The sequence below is a fragment of the Oncorhynchus nerka genome, linkage group LG17 (genome assembly GCF_034236695.1).
Source record: "Oncorhynchus nerka isolate Pitt River linkage group LG17, Oner_Uvic_2.0, whole genome shotgun sequence".
Lineage (NCBI taxonomy): Eukaryota > Metazoa > Chordata > Actinopteri > Salmoniformes > Salmonidae > Oncorhynchus > Oncorhynchus nerka.
Window position 1 is genome coordinate 2,984,929 of NC_088412.1, and position 17,042 is coordinate 3,001,970.

Below are 17,042 nucleotides of genomic sequence, written 5' to 3' on the forward strand. Positions count from 1 at the left end.
ATCTATAAGTCATATTTCTGTCTCTGTTACAGATCTATAAGTCATATTTCTGTCTCTGTTACAGATCTATAAGTCATATTTCTTTCTGTATTGCAGATCTATAAGTCATTCTTCCGTCTTTTTTACAGATCTATAAGTCATATTTCTGTCTGTGTTACAGATCTATAAATCATATTTCTGTCTGTATTGTAGATCTATAAGTCATATTTCTGTCTGTGTTACAGATCTATAAGTCATATTTCTGTCTGTGTAACAGATCTATAAGTCATATTTCTGTCTGTATTGCAGATCTATAAGTCATATTTCCGTCTGTGTAACAGATCTATAAGTCATATTTCTGTCTGTGTAACAGATCTATGTCATATTTCTGTCTGTGTAACAGATCTATAAATCATATTTCTGTCTGTGTAACAGATCTATAAGTACTACTCCCTGTTGGCCAGTCTGCCCCAGGTCTGTTGCCTGGCCTTCCTCAGTTTCCAGTATCCTCTGCTGTTGTTCAATGGCCTGAAGGGGTCAGAGAAAACTACTGCTGGCGAGGTGAGTGTGCTGAAAACAGGCCTGTGTATGTGTGTGAGTGTGTGTGTGTGTGGGGGGGGGGGTGTTCATCAATGTGAGTAGTTACTGTGATTCTGCCCTGATTCTGCCCTGTTCACTCAACATGTTGCCTATATGGTCTGATTCCTCCGTACCACCTTCCTATCCCTTCATCATAGGCATTAGTGATATTAAAACCTCTTGAGGAGGAGAAACTCTGCTTAGTTAGCAGCACGAGGGGGGACCACTGTGGAAAACAGAAAGCAGCATGAGCAGAGCAGGTTGCTACTGAATCAAGCAGCATACTGTGTTATTACAGTCAGGCAGAGAGGGGAGGATTAGGTATCCACACAGGTAGACCAGAGGATTAGGTATCCACACAGGTAGACCAGAGGATTATAGGTATCTACACAGGTAGACCAGAGGATTAGGTATCCACACAGGTAGACCAGAGGATTGGGTATCCACACAGGTAGACCAGAGGATTAGGTATCCACACAGGTAGACCAGAGGCTAGGTATCCACACAGGTAGACCAGAGGATTAGGTATCCACACAGGTAGACCAGAGGCTAGGTATCCACACAGGTAGACCAGAGGATTAGGTATCCACACAGGTAGACCAGATGATTGGGTATCCACACAGGTAGACCAGAGGATTAGGTATCCACACAGGTAGACCAGAGGATTAGGTATCCACACCAGAGGATTGGGTATCCAGGTAGACCAGATTATTGGTATCCACACAGGTAGACCAGAGGATTAGGTATCCACACAGGTAGACCAGAGGATTAGGTATCCACACAGGTAGACCAGAGGATTGGGTATCCACACAGGTAGACCAGATGATTGGGTATCCACACAGGTAGACCAGAGGATTAGGTATCCACACAGGTAGACCAGAGGATTAGGTATCCACACAGGTAGACCAGAGGATTAGGTATCCACACAGGTAGACCAGAGGATTAGGTATCCACACAGGTAGACCAGAGGATTAGGTATCCACACAGGTAGACCAGAGGATTAGGTATCCACACAGGTAGACCAGAGGATTAGGTATCCACACAGGTAGACCAGAGGATTATAGGTATCCACACAGGTAGACCAGAGGATTAGGTATCCACACAGGTAGACCAGAGGATTAGGTATCCACACAGGTAGACCAGAGGATTAGGTATCCACACAGGTAGACCAGAGGATTAGGTATCCACACAGGTAGACCAGAGGATTAGGTATCCACACAGGTAGACCAGATGATTGGGTATCCACACAGGTAGACCAGAGGATTAGGTAGACCAGAGGATTAGGTATCACAGGTAGACCAGAGGATTAGGTATCCACACAGGTAGACCAGAGGATTGGGTATCCACACAGGTAGACCAGATGATTGGGTATCCACACAGGTAGACCAGAGGATTAGGTATCCACACAGGTAGACCAGAGGATTAGGTATCCACACAGGTAGACCAGAGGATTGGGTATCCACACAGGTAGACCAGAGGATTGGGTATCCACACAGGTAGACCAGATGATTAGGTATCCACACAGGTAGACCAGAGGATTAGGTATCCACACAGGTAGACCAGAGGATTGGGTATCCACACAGGTAGACCAGAGGATTAGGTATCCACACAGGTAGACCAGAGGATTAGGTATCCACACAGGTAGACCAGAGGATTAGGTATCCACACAGGTAGACCAGAGGATTAGGTATCCACACAGGTAGACCAGAGGATTATAGGTATCCACACAGGTAGACCAGAGGATTGGGTATGCCCTTTGGAACACAGTCCTGATCGTAGTAATCTGTAGATTCCCCCATGTGGAGAACAGGGTGCCCTTTGGAACACAGTCCTGATCGTAGTAATCTGTAGATTCCCCCTTATGGAGAACAGGGTGTCCTTTGGAACACAGTCCTGATCGTAGTAATCTGTAGATTCCCCCATGTGGAGAACAGGGTGCCCTTTGGAACACAGTCCTGATCGTAGTAATCTGTAGATTCCCCCATATGGAGAACAGGGTGCCCTTTGGAACACAGTCCTGATCGTAGTAATCTATAGATTCCCCCATGTGGAGAACAGGGTGTCCTTTGGAACACAGTCCTGATCGTAGTAATCTGTAGATTCCCCCATGTGGAGAACAGGGTGTCCTTTGGAACACAGTCCTGATCGTAGTAATCTGTAGATTCCCCCATGTGGAGAACAGGGTGTCCTTTGGAACACAGTCCTGATCGTAGTAATCTGTAGATTCCCCCATGTGGAGAACAGGGTGCCCTTTGGAACACAGTCCTGATCGTAGTAATCTGTAGATTCCCCCATATGGAGAACAGGGTGTCCTTTGGAACACAGTCCTGATCGTAGTAATCTGTAGATTCCCCCTTATGGAGAACAGGGTGCCCTTTGGAACACAGTCCTGATCGTAGTAATCTGTAGATTCCCCCATGTGGAGAACAGGGTGCCCTTTGGAACACAGTCCTGATCGTAGTAATCTGTAGATTCCCCATATGGAGAACAGGGTGTCCTTTGGAACACAGTCCTGATCGTAGTAATCTGTAGATTCCCCTTATGGAGAACAGGGTGCCCTTTGGAACACAGTCCTGATCGTAGTAATCTGTAGATTCCCCATGTGGAGAACAGGGTGTCCTTTGGAACACAGTCCTGATCGTAGTAATCTGTAGATTTCCCCATATGGAGAACAGGGTGTCCTTTGGAACACAGTCCTGATCGTAGTAATCTGTAGATTCCCCCTTATGGAGAACAGGGTGTCCTTTGGAACACAGTCCTGATCGTAGTAATCTGTAGATTCCCCCATGTGGAGAACAGGGTGTCCTTTGGAACACAGTCCTGATCGTAGTAATCTGTAGATTCCCCCATGTGGAGAACAGGGTGCCCTTTGGAACACAGTCCTGATCGTAGTAATCTGTAGATTCCCCCTTATGGAGAACAGGGTGCCCTTTGGAACACAGTCCTGATCGTAGTAATCTGTAGATTCCCCCATGTGGAGAACAGGGTGCCCTTTGGAACACAGTCCTGATCGTAGTAATCTGTAGATTCCCCCATGTGGAGAACAGGGTGCCCTTTGGAACACAGTCCTGATCGTAGTAATCTATAGATTCCCCCATATGGAGAACAGGGTGTCCTTTGGAACACAGTCCTGATCGTAGTAATCTGTAGATTCCCCCTTATGGAGAACAGGGTGCCCTTTGGAACACAGTCCTGATCGTAGTAATCTGTAGATTCCCCCATATGGAGAACAGGGTGTCCTTTGGAACACAGTCCTGATCGTAGTAATCTGTAGATTTCCCCATATGGAGAACAGGGTGTCCTTTGGAACACAGTCCTGATCGTAGTAATCTGTAGATTCCCCCTTATGGAGAACAGGGTGTCCTTTGGAACACAGTCCTGATCGTAGTAATCTGTAGATTCCCCCTTATGGAGAACAGGGTGTCCTTTGGAACACAGTCCTGATCGTAGTAATCTGTAGATTCCCCCATATGGAGAACAGGGTGCCCTTTGGAACACAGTCCTGATCGTAGTAATCTGTAGATTCCCCCATGTGGAGAACAGGGTGCCCTTTGGAACACAGTCCTGATCGTAGTAATCTGTAGATTCCCCCTTATGGAGAACAGGGTGCCCTTTGGAACACAGTCCTGATCGTAGTAATCTGTAGATTCCCCCATGTGGAGAACAGGGTGTCCTTTGGAACACAGTCCTGATCGTAGTAATCTGTAGATTCCCCCATATGGAGAACAGGGTGCCCTTTGGAACACAGTCCTGATCGTAGTAATCTGTAGATTCCCCCATGTGGAGAACAGGGTGCCCTTTGGAACACAGTCCTGATCGTAGTAATCTGTAGATTCCCCCTTATGGAGAACAGGGTGCCCTTTGGAACACAGTCCTGATCGTAGTAATCTGTAGATTCCCCCATGTGGAGAACAGGGTGCCCTTTGGAACACAGTCCTGATCGTAGTAATCTGTAGATTCCCCCTTATGGAGAACAGGGTGCCCTTTGGAACACAGTCCTGATCGTAGTAATCTGTAGATTCCCCCATATGGAGAACAGGGTGTCCTTTGGAACACAGTCCTGATCGTAGTAATCTGTAGATTCCCCCATATGGAGAACAGGGTGTCCTTTGGAACACAGTCCTGATCGTAGTAATCTGTAGATTCCCCCTTATGGAGAACAGGGTGTCCTTTGGAACACAGTCCTGATCGTAGTAATCTGTAGATTCCCCCTTATGGAGAACAGGGTGTCCTTTGGAACACAGTCCTGATCGTAGTAATCTGTAGATTCCCCCATATGGAGAACAGGGTGCCCTTTGGAACACAGTCCTGATCGTAGTAATCTGTAGATTCCCCCATGTGGAGAACAGGGTGCCCTTTGGAACACAGTCCTGATCGTAGTAATCTGTAGATTCCCCCTTATGGAGAACAGGGTGCCCTTTGGAACACAGTCCTGATCGTAGTAATCTGTAGATTCCCCCATGTGGAGAACAGGGTGCCCTTTGGAACACAGTCCTGATCGTAGTAATCTGTAGATTCCCCCTTATGGAGAACAGGGTGCCCTTTGGAACACAGTCCTGATCGTAGTAATCTGTAGATTCCCCCTTATGGAGAACAGGGTGTCCTTTGGAACACAGTCCTGATCGTAGTAATCTGTAGATTCCCCCATATGGAGAACAGGGTGCCCTTTGGAACACAGTCCTGATCGTAGTAATCTGTAGATTCCCCCATGTGGAGAACAGGGTGCCCTTTGGAACACAGTCCTGATCGTAGTAATCTGTAGATTCCCCCTTATGGAGAACAGGGTGCCCTTTGGAACACAGTCCTGATCGTAGTAATCTGTAGATTCCCCCATGTGGAGAACAGGGTGCCCTTTGGAACACAGTCCTGATCGTAGTAATCTGTAGATTCCCCCTTATGGAGAACAGGGTGTCCTTTGGAACACAGTCCTGATCGTAGTAATCTGTAGATTCCCCCTTATGGAGAACAGGGTGTCCTTTGGAACACAGTCCTGATCGTAGTAATCTATAGATTCCCCCTGTGGAGAACAGAGTGCCCTTTGGAACACAGTCCTGATCGTAGTAATCTGTAGATTCCCCCTTATGGAGAACAGGGTGTCCTTTGGAACACAGTCCTGATCGTAGTAATCTGTAGATTCCCCCATGTGGAGAACAGGGTGCCCTTTGGAACACAGTCCTGATCGTAGTAATCTATAGATTCCCCCTTATGGAGAACAGAGTCCCCTTTGGAACACAGTCCTGATCGTAGTAATCTGTAGATTCCCCCATGGAGAACAGGGTGTCCTTTGGAACACAGTCCTGATCGTAGTAATCTGCTCTGAGGTAATTGGTTTAGGTTATGCCACTGATCAGGTTATGAAGGACAGGTTGTTGTGTTATGTAGTTGTTGTTCCCACAGAGGTAGCAACAATGCTGCTGTTCATTATGGTGATCATCTCAGACTGTCTTTCCGGTCGTGACAGCTGATTGGCCAAACACATTCAGACTGGCCTTCCGGTCGTGACAGCTGATTGGCCAAACATATTCAGACTGGCCTTGCGGTCGTAGAATTGACTCCAACCCTGATAAGATTTACAGACATGTTTCAAACTGTCCCATTTTCCTCACTTCCTGTGTTTTATTACTCCAGGACCTGAGCAGCAGCTACTACAATGACTACGTCAAGAATATACTAAAGAAGAAGAAGCCTTCCAAAACCAGGTCAGAATCATTGCTTTATTCCCACATGGACTGTTTTGGCAAATCCACCCCTGTCTCAAACATCCTTCTGATATGCAATGAGCTATGACATCTCTTGAAGCAGAGTGTTCCTGGCCAGGAAGCTAGCCACTGCTGCCAACAGACAGGGTTAGGATTAGGAATGCCTTCAGTAACTGGCAGGAAAATCACCTTCATAAATAGCATGCAAATTACTTGTTGGAACAAGCAGGGGTTTCACCCTCCATCCCAGTTTAGAAAGAGGAACATTATTCGAGCTGATTTGCTTTTAATATCAGATAGTCCTTTTTCCAATGTAGCTCAGAATAGCCAGACACCATGCACATAACATGAATATCCATTATAGTAACCCATCTTGGCCAGACACCATGCACATGCATGTTCTAGAATAGAGAGTTCTTTCCAGAGTCATTCCATGGAGCATTCTAGAATAGAGAATTCTTTCCAGAGTCATTCCTTGGAGCATTTAGGAATAGAGAGTTATTTCCAGGGTCATTCCATGGAACATTCTCAAAACATTCTCACTGAAACATCTCCACATAAAGGAAAAGTCCCACTTTGAATGTTGTTGATCCACTTACCTAATTGACAGACTGAAAAGAAGGAAGCCTGTACAGAATAAAAAATATTGCAAAACATGCAATGAGAAAAGGAAAAGAGGACAGGAGAAGGAGAGGAGGAAAAGAGGACAGGAGAAGGAGAAGGAGAGGAGGGAAAGAGGACAGGAGAAGGAGAGGAGGGAAAGAGGACAGGAGAAGGAGAGGAGGAAAAGAGGACAGGAGAAGGAGAGGAGGAAAAGAGGACAGGAGAAGGAGAGGAGGAAAAGAGGACAGGAGAAGGAGAGGAGGAAAAGAGGACAGGAGAAGGAGAGGAGGAAAAGAGGACAGGAGAAGAGAGGAGGAAAAGAGGACAGGAGAGGAGAGGAGGAAAGAGGACAGGAGAAGGAGAGGAGGAAAAGAGGACAGGAGAAGGAGAGGAGGAAAAGAGGACAGGAGAAGGAGAGGAGGAAAAGAGGACAGGAGAAGGAGAGGAGGATAAGAGGACAGGACAAGGAGAGGAGGAAAAGAGGACAGGACAAGGAGAGGAGGAAAAGAGGACAGGAGAAGGAGAGGAGGAAAAGAGGACAGGAGAAGGAGAGGAGGATAAGAGGACAGGAGAAGGAGAGGAGGAAAAGAGGACAGGAGAAGGAGAGAGGAGGAAAGGAGAGGACAGGAGAAGGAGAGGAGGAAAAGAGGACAGGAGAAGGAGAGGAGGAAAAGAGGACAGGACAAGGAGAGGAGGAAAAGAGGACAGGAGAAGGAGAAGGAGAAGAGGGAAAGAGGACAGGAGAAGGAGAGGAGGGAAAGAGGACAGGAGAAGGAGAGGAGGAAAAGAGGACAGGAGAAGGAGAGGAGGATAAGAGGACAGGAGAAGGAGAGGAGGAAAAGAGGACAGGACAAGGAGAGGAGGAAAAGAGGACAGGAGAAGGAGAGGAGGAAAAGAGGACAGGAGAAGGAGAGGAGGAAAAGAGGACAGGACAAGGAGAGGAGGAAAAGAGGACAGGAGAAGGAGAGGAGGAAAAGAGGACAGGAGAAGGAGAGGTGGAAAAGAGGACAGAAGGAGAGGAGGAAAAGAGGACAGGAGAAGGAGAGGAGGAAAAGAGGACAGAAGGAGAGGAGGAGATGAGGATAAGAGGACAGGAGGAGAGGAGGAGAGGAGGAGAGGAGGACAGGAAGACAGGAGGAGAGGAGGATACAATGAGAGGGGGAAAGAGGACAGAAGGAGATGAGGATAAGAGGACAGGAGGAGATGAGGATAGGAGGACAGGAGGAGGAGAGGAGGATATGAGGATAAGAGAGCAGGAGGGGGAGAGGAAAGGAAAGGGGAAAGGAGGAGTGTAAAGGTTGTTGAATAGTTTTTCTGTTGGCCTCATTGTGACTCATAGGAGATACCATATTTCCTATTGGCTGGAAACCTATTGGGCTTTACCAGGAAGTGACCACACAGGGAGATATGATCATACAGTAGGAAGATTATGTGGCAGTTACATATGAACAATATATGTCCTGTATGGACATGGGTCATGATATAATCCATACACAGAGCATGTTACATTATTGTCTTTGATCTGAAAAGCATTTAAAAACACAATCGGTACAGAGCTTTCAGAAAGTATTCACACCCCTTGACTTATTCTACATAATTTTTTTGTTACACCCTGAATTCAAAATGGATTTAATATTTTTATTTTCAACAATATACACTCAATACCCCATAATGACAAAGTGAAACATCTTTTGATTTGGATTTTTTGCACATTAATTGGAAATTAAATACAGAAATGTCACATTTTCATAAGTATTCACATCCCTGGGTCAAAACTTTGTAGATGAACCTTTGGCAGTGATTACAGCTGTGAGTCTTTCTGGGTAATTTGGCCTTGTGTTTAAGGGTATTGTCCAAAGGTTTATTCATATCCAAATGTCTGTTGGTAAGCCGACTGAACCAGGTTTTCATCTAGGATTTTGCCTGTGCTTAGCTCAATTCTGTTTCTTTTTTATCCTGAAAAACTCCACAGTCCTTAAAGATTACAATCATACCCACCACATGATGCAGCCACCACTATGCTTGAAAAAAAGGAGAGTTGTACTGAGTAATGTCTTTTATTGGATTTGCCCCAAACATAACACTTTGTATTCAGGACATAAAGTGAATTTCTTGACACATTTTTTGCAGTATTACTTTATTAATGCCTTGTTGCAAACAGGAGGCATGTTTTGCAGTTTTACTTTAGTGCGTTATCGTAAACAGGATGCATGTTTTGCAATATTTTTTATTCTGTACAGGCTTCCTTCTTTTCAGTCTGTCAATTAGGTAAGTGGATCAACAACATTCAAAGTGGGACTTTTCCTTTATGTGGAGATTAAATTAAACCATTAAACTCTGTCATTTAGGTTTGTATTGTGGAGTAACTACAATGTATTTGATCCATCAATTTTCTCCTACCTCAGCCATTAAACTGGAACTGTTTTAAAGTCATGATGAAATCCCTGAGCAGTTTCCCTCCTCTCTGGCAACTGAGTTAGAAAGGACGCCTGTATCTCTGTAGTGACTGGGTGTATTGATACACCATCCATAGTGTAAATTATTAACTTCACCATGCTCAAAGGGATATTCAATGTCATCTTTTTTTTTTTTTTTACCCATTTTTTACCCAGAGTCAGTAGGGATGACCAGAGATGTTCTCTGTTTAGTGAATCCGCCAGATCAGAGGCAATAGATGACCAGGGATGTTCTCTTGAGAAGTGTGTGAATTGGACCATGTTTCTGTCCTGTTTAAGCATTCACAATGTAAGGAGTACTTTTGGGTGTCAAGGAAAATGTATGGAGTAAAAATTACATTATGTTCTTTAGGAATGTAGTGGAGTAAAAATTACATTATGTTCTTTAGGAATGTAGTGGAGTAAAAATTACATTATGTTCTTTAGGAATGTAGTGGAGTAAAAAGTACATTATGTTCTTTAGGAATGTAGTGGAGTAAAAAGTACATTATGTTCTTTAGGAATGTAGTGGAGTAAAAATTACATTATGTTCTTTAGGAATGTAGTGGAGTAAAAAGTACATTATGTTCTTTAGGAATGTAGTGGAGTAAAAATTACATTATGTTCTTTAGGAATGTAGTGGAGTAAAAATTACATTATGTTCTTTAGGAATGTAGTGGAGTAAAAATTATGTTCTTTAGGAATGTAGTGGTAAAAATTACATTATGTTCTTTTAAATGTTTAGGAATGTGGAGTACATTATGTTCTTTAGGAATGTTCTTTAGTGTAGTGGAGTAAAAATTACATTATGTTCTTTTAGAATGTAGTGGAGTAAAAATTACATTATGTTCTTTAGGAATGTAGTGGAGTAAAAATTACATTATGTTCTTTAGGAATGTAGTGGAGTAAAAATTACATTATGTTCTTTAGGAATGTAGTGGAGTAAAAATTACATTATGTTCTTTAGGAATGTAGTGGAGTAAAAATTATGTTCTTTAGGAATGTAGTGGAGTAAAAATTATGTTCTTTAGGAATGTAGTGGAGTAAAAATTATGTTCTTTAGGAATGTAGTGGAGTAAAAATTACATTATGTTCTTTAGGAATGTAGTGGAGTAAAAATTACATTATGTTCTTTAGGAATGTAGTGGAGTAAAAATTACATTATGTTCTTTAGGAATGTAGTGGAGTAAAAATTGTTAAAGAATATAAATATTAAAGTACAGATACCCCAAAAAACGACTTAAAAGTATTTTTACTTCAGTATTTTACACCACTGGACCTTACAGATAATTGTGTGGTGTACAGAGATGAGGTTGTCATTCAAAAATCATATTAAACACTAGTATTGCAAACCACCTGACCTGATGACTCCTGGCTGTCCCCGTCCCCAGTCCACCTGGTCGTGCTGCTGATCCAGTTTCTGCTGTTCTGCCTGTGGCTTTCGAACTCTGACCTGTCTTTCCCAATTTGAATATTTTTTTCACAAATTGGTCCTTGTCCAATCAAATCAGCTGTGCCTGCGTGAACGCAACCAAAGACTCATATACACTGAGTATACAAAACATTAAGACAGCATTTCCCAAACTCGGTGCTCTGGACCCCAAGAGGTGCACATTTTGTTTTTATCCCATACATTACACAGCTGATACAAATGATCAAAGCTTGATGATTAGTTATTTTAATCAGTGGTCCAAAACCCAAACGTTCACCCCTTTGGGGTCACGGGGACAGAGGGAAACCCTGCATTGGGAACACCTGCTCTTTCCAGACTGACTGACCAGGTGAATCCAGGTGAAAGCTATGATCCCTTATTGGATGTCATCTGTTAATAAATCCACTTCAATCAGTGTAGATGAAGGGGAGGAGACATGTAGATGAAGGGGAGGAGACATGTAGATGAAGGGGAGGAGACATGTAGATGAAGGGGAGGAGACATGTAGATGAAGGGGAGGAGACATGTAGATGAAGGGGAGGAAACGGGTTAAAGAAGGATTTTTAAGCCTTGAGACAATTGAGACATGGATTGTGTATTTATAATTTTCAAAGGATGATTGGCCAAGACAAAATATTAAAGTGCCTTTAAATGGAGTATGGTAGTAGGTGCCAGGTGCACCAGTTTGGGTCAAGATCTGCAAAGCTGCTGGGTTTTTCACACTCAACAGTTTCCTGTGTGTATCAGGAATGGTCCACCATCCAAAGGACATCCAGCCAACTTGACACAACTGTGGGAAGCATTAGAGTCAACATGGGCCAGCATCCCTGTGGAACGCTTTCGACACCTTGTACAGTCCATGTCCAGTACTAATTGAGGTAGTTCAACTCAATATCAGGAAGGTGTTCTTAATGAATCTTTTGTACGCTCAGTGTAAGTAACCTGTCTGTCTCTTCCCTCAGTACAAGCACAGAGAAGCCCACACTGATGGAGAGGATAACTGATGCTGTGAAGTCCTACATCTACATACCAGAGGAAGGTAACTATATATATATATATATACTATAACTACATCTGTATATAATGTATTAGCAGCCTACATTTACTGTCTAAATCCTGCAAATGTTTTTCCTTTCTTTTCACCAACAGTTTTCCGGTTTCCCCTGAAGCTGGCGATATCTGGAGTAGTGTCATTTACCGCTCTTTACCAGGTACTAATGTGTTACCCTAACCTACGTCATTGTATTAGTCTAACCTACATCATTGTATTAGTCTAACCTACATCATTGTATTAAACTAACCTACATCATTGTATTAGTCTAACCTACGTCATTGTATTAGTCTAGCCTACATCATTGTATTAGTCTAGCCTACGTCATTGTATTAGTCTAACCAACGTCATTGTATTAGTCTAAACTACATCATTGTATTAGTCTAACCTACATCATTTTATAAAACTAACCTACATCATTGTATTAGTCTAGCCTACGTCATTGTATTAGTCTAACCTACGTCATTGTATTAGTCTAACCTACATCATTTTATAAAACTAACCTACATCATTGTATTAGTCTAACCTACATCATTGTATTAGTCTAACCTACATCATTGTATTAGTCTAACCTACATCATTTTATAAAACTAACCTACATCATTGTATTAGTCTAACCTACATCATTGTATTAGTCTAACCTACATCATTGTATTAGTCTAACCTACATCATTGTATTAGTCTAACCTACATCATTGTATTAGTCTGACCTACATCATTGTATTAGTCTGACCTACATCATTGTATTAGTCTAACCTACATCATTGTATTAGTCTAGCCTACATCATTGTATTAGTCTAACCTACATCATTGTATTAGTCTAGCCTACATCATTGTATTAGTCTAGCCTACGTCATTGTATTAGTCTAGCCTACGCCATTGTATTAGTCTAACCTACGTCATTGTATTAGTCTAACCTACATCATTTTATAAAACTAACCTACATCATTGTATTAGTCTAACCTACATCATTGTATTAGTCTAACCTACATCATTGTATAAAACTAACCTACATCATTGTATTAGTCTAACCTACATCATTGTATTAGTCTAAGCTACGTCATTGTATTAGTCTAGCCTACATCATTGTATTAGTCTAGCCTACGTCATTGTATTAGTCTAACCAACGTCATTGTATTAGTCTAAACTACATCATTGTATTAGTCTAGCCTACGTCATTGTATTAGTCTAACCTACGTCATTGTATTAGTCTAACCTACATCATTTTATAAAACTAACCTACATCATTGTATTAGTCTAACCTACATCATTGTATTAGTCTAACCTACATCATTGTATTAGTCTAACCTACATAATTTTATAAAACTAACCTACATCATTGTATTAGTCTAACCTACATCATTGTATTAGTCTAACCTACATCATTGTATTAGTCTAACCTACATCATTGTATTAGTCTAACCTACATCATTGTATTAGTCTAACCTACATCATTGTATTAGTCTAACCTACATCATTGTATAAAACTAACCTACATCATTGTATTAGTCTAACCTACATCATTGTATTAGTCTAACCTACATCATTGTATTAGTCTAACCTACATCATTGTATTAGTCTAACCTACATCATTGTATTAGTCTAACCTACATCATTGTATTAGTCTAACCTACATCATTGTATTAAACTAACCTACATCATTGTATTAGTCTAAACTACATCAATATATAACTCTAACCTACATCATTATATTAGTCTAACCTACATCAATATATAACTCTAACCTACATCATTGTATTAGTCTAACCTACATCAATATATAACTCTAACCTACATCATTGTATTAGTCTAACCTACATCAATATATAACTTTAACCTACATCATTGTATTAGTCTAACCTACATCATATTATAACTCTAATCTACATCATTGTATTAGTCTAACCTACATCATTGTATTAGTCTAACCTACGTCATTGTATTAGTCTAACCTACATCATTTTAGAACTCTAACCTATATAATATCGTTAGTCTAATCTACATAATGTTATAACTCTAACCTACATAATTCTATTAGTCGAACCTATATAATTTATTACCCTAACCTACATCATATATTAGCCTAACCTACATCATATTATAAATCTAATCTACATCATTTTATTATTCCAACCTACATCATTGTATTACTAACCTACATCATTTTACTAGTCTAACCTACATCATTTTACTAGTCTAACCTACATCATTTTACTAGTCTAACCTACATCATTTTATTACTAATTTACATCATTTTGTTAGGATTTTATTATTTTAAACTGAATCAATTTAGTAGTATTTTATTAGTCTAACCTAATCTAGTAGTCTATCAGATGATTATGATAGGTACTAATCTAGTAGTCTATCAGATTATTATGATAGGTACTAATCTAGTAGTCTATCAGATTATTATGATAGGTACTAATCTAGTAGTCTATCAGATTATTATGATAGGTACTGTACAGGTACTAATCTAGTAGTCTATCAGATTATTATGGTAGGTACTGTACAGGTACTAATCTAGTAGTCTATCAGATTATTATGATAGGTACTAATCTAGTAGTCTATCAGATTATTATGGTAGGTACTAATCTAGTAGTCTATCAGATTATTATGGTAGGTACTAATCTAGTAGTCTATCAGATTATTATGATAGGTACTAATCTAGTAGTCTATCAGATTATTATGGTAGGTACTGTACAGGTACTAATCTAGTAGTCTATCAGATTATTATGGTAGGTACTGTACAGGTACTAATCTAGTAGTCTATCAGATTATTATGATAGGTACTAATCTAGTAGTCTATCAGATTATTATGGTAGGTACTGTACAGGTACTAATCTAGTAGTCTATCAGATTATTATGGTAGGTACTGTACAGGTACTAATCTAGTAGTCTATCAGATTATTATGGTAGGTACTAATCTAGTAGTCTATCAGATTATTATGATAGGTACTAATCTAGTAGTCTATCAGATTATTATGGTAGGTACTGTACAGGTACTAATCTAGTAGTCTATCAGATTATTATGGTAGGTACTAATCTAGTAGTCTATCAGATTATTATGATAGGTACTGTACAGGTACTAATCTAGTAGTCTATCAGATTATTATGATTGGTACTGTACAGGTACTAATCTAGTAGTCTATCAGATTATTATGATAGGTACTAATATAGTCTATCAGATAGTACTAATCTAGTAGTCTATCAGATTATTATGGTAGGTACTAATCTAGTAGACTATCAGATTATTATGGTAGGTACTGTACAGGTACTAATCTAGTAGTCTATCAGATTATTATGGTAGGTACTAATCTAGTAGTCTATCAGATTATTATGGTAGGTACTAATCTAGTAGTCTATCAGATTATTATGGTAGGTACTAATCTAGTAGTCTATCAGATTATTATGATTGGTACTGTACAGGTACTAATCTAGTAGTCTATCAGATTATTATGATAGGTACTGTACAGGTACTAATCTAGTAGTCTATCAGATTATTATGATAGGTACTGTATAGGTACTAATCTAGTAGTCTATCAGATTATTATGGTAGGTACTAATCTAGTAGTCTATCAGATTATTATGATAGGTACTAATCTAGTAGTCTATCAGATTATTATGATAGGTACTAATCTAGTAGTCTATCAGATTATTATGGTAGGTACTGTACAGGTACTAATCTAGTAGTCTATCAGATTATTATGATTGGTACTGTACAGGTACTAATCTAGTAGTCTATCAGATTATTATGATAGGTACTAATCTAGTAGTCTATCAGATTATTATGATAGGTACTGTACAGGTACTAATCTAGTAGTCTATCAGATTATTATGATTGGTACTGTACAGGTACTAATCTAGTAGTCTATCAGATTATTATGATAGGTACTAATCTAGTAGTCTATCAGATTATTATGATAGGTACTAATCTAGTAGTCTATCAGATTATTATGGTAGGTACTGTACAGGTACTAATCTAGTAGTCTATCAGATTATTATGATAGGTACTAATCTAGTAGTCTATCAGATTATTATGATAGGTACTAATCTAGTAGTCTATCAGATTATTATGATAGGTACTAATCTAGTAGTCTATCAGATTATTATGATAGGTACTAATCTAGTAGTCTATCAGATTATTATGATTGGTACTGTACAGGTACTAATCTAGTAGTCTATCAGATTATTATGATAGGTACTAATCTAGTAGTCTATCAGATTATTATGATAGGTACTAATCTAGTAGTCTATCAGATTATTATGGTAGGTACTAATCTAGTAGACTATCAGATTATTATGATAGGTACTGTACAGGTACTAATCTAGTAGTCTATCAGATTATTATGATTGGTACTGTACAGGTACTAATCTAGTAGTCCAACCTCCTGTAATCAACACCATGGTGATAGTGTAGCAGCTCTGTTTTGTATTTCCTGCATTCACTGTACTTCCTGTTACCCAGATGGCTTTGGTGTTTGTGGCCAGCGTGGTGCCGACGCTCCAGATTGTCCGTCAAGGCATCAACGAAGATATCGCCTTCCTTCTGGCCGGTTTCAACATCATATTATCAGAGGACAGGGCCGAAGTGGTCCGGATAGTGGTCTACTACATGTGGTGTGTAGAAGGTGAGTTAGGACAGTGGTCTACTACATGTGGTGGGGTAGAAGGTGAGTTAGGACAGTGGTCTACTACATGTGGTGGGGTAGAAGGTGAGTTAGGACAGTGGTCTACTACATGTGGTGGGGTAGAAGGTGAGTTAGGACAGTGGTCTACTACATGTGGTGGGGTAGAAGGTGAGTTAGGACAGTGGTCTACTACATGTGGTGGGGTAGAAGGTGAGTTAGGACAGTGGTCTACTACATGTGGTGGGGTAGAAGGTGAGTTAGGACAGTGGTCTACTACATGTGGTGGGGTAGAAGGTGAGTTAGGACAGTGGTCTACTACATGTGGTGGGGTAGAAGGTGAGTTAGGACAGTGGTCTACTACATGTGGTGGGGTAGAAGGTGAGTTAGGACAGTGGTCTACTACATGTGGTGGGGTAGAAGGTGAGTTAGGACAGTGGTCTACTACATGTGGTGGGGTAGAAGGTGAGTTAGGACAGTGGTCTACTACATGTGGTGGGGTAGAAGGTGAGTTAGGACAGTGGTCTACTGTGGTGTGGTAGAGGTGAGTTAGGACATGTGGTGGGGTAGAAGGTGAGTTAGGACAGTGGTCTACTACATGTGGTGGGGTAGAAGGTGAGTTAGGACAGTGGTCTACTA

At 40.7% G+C, this 17,042-nt stretch overlaps 1 protein-coding gene across 2 annotated transcripts in view; it reads left to right on the forward strand.

Annotated features, from left to right (window-relative positions):
* The window catches only part of LOC115126492 (receptor for retinol uptake stra6-like), a 203,889-nt gene that overhangs the window by 73,744 nt on the left and 113,103 nt on the right, over positions 1-17,042 (forward strand). For both annotated transcript variants that reach the window (XM_065002842.1, XM_065002843.1), the window contains 5 exons: positions 415-540; positions 6,187-6,257; positions 11,690-11,766; positions 11,877-11,938; positions 16,244-16,406. In XM_065002842.1, the coding sequence (XP_064858914.1) occupies positions 415-540; positions 6,187-6,257; positions 11,690-11,766; positions 11,877-11,938; positions 16,244-16,406 (499 nt within the window). The remainder of the gene's footprint in view (positions 1-414; positions 541-6,186; positions 6,258-11,689; positions 11,767-11,876; positions 11,939-16,243; positions 16,407-17,042) is intronic.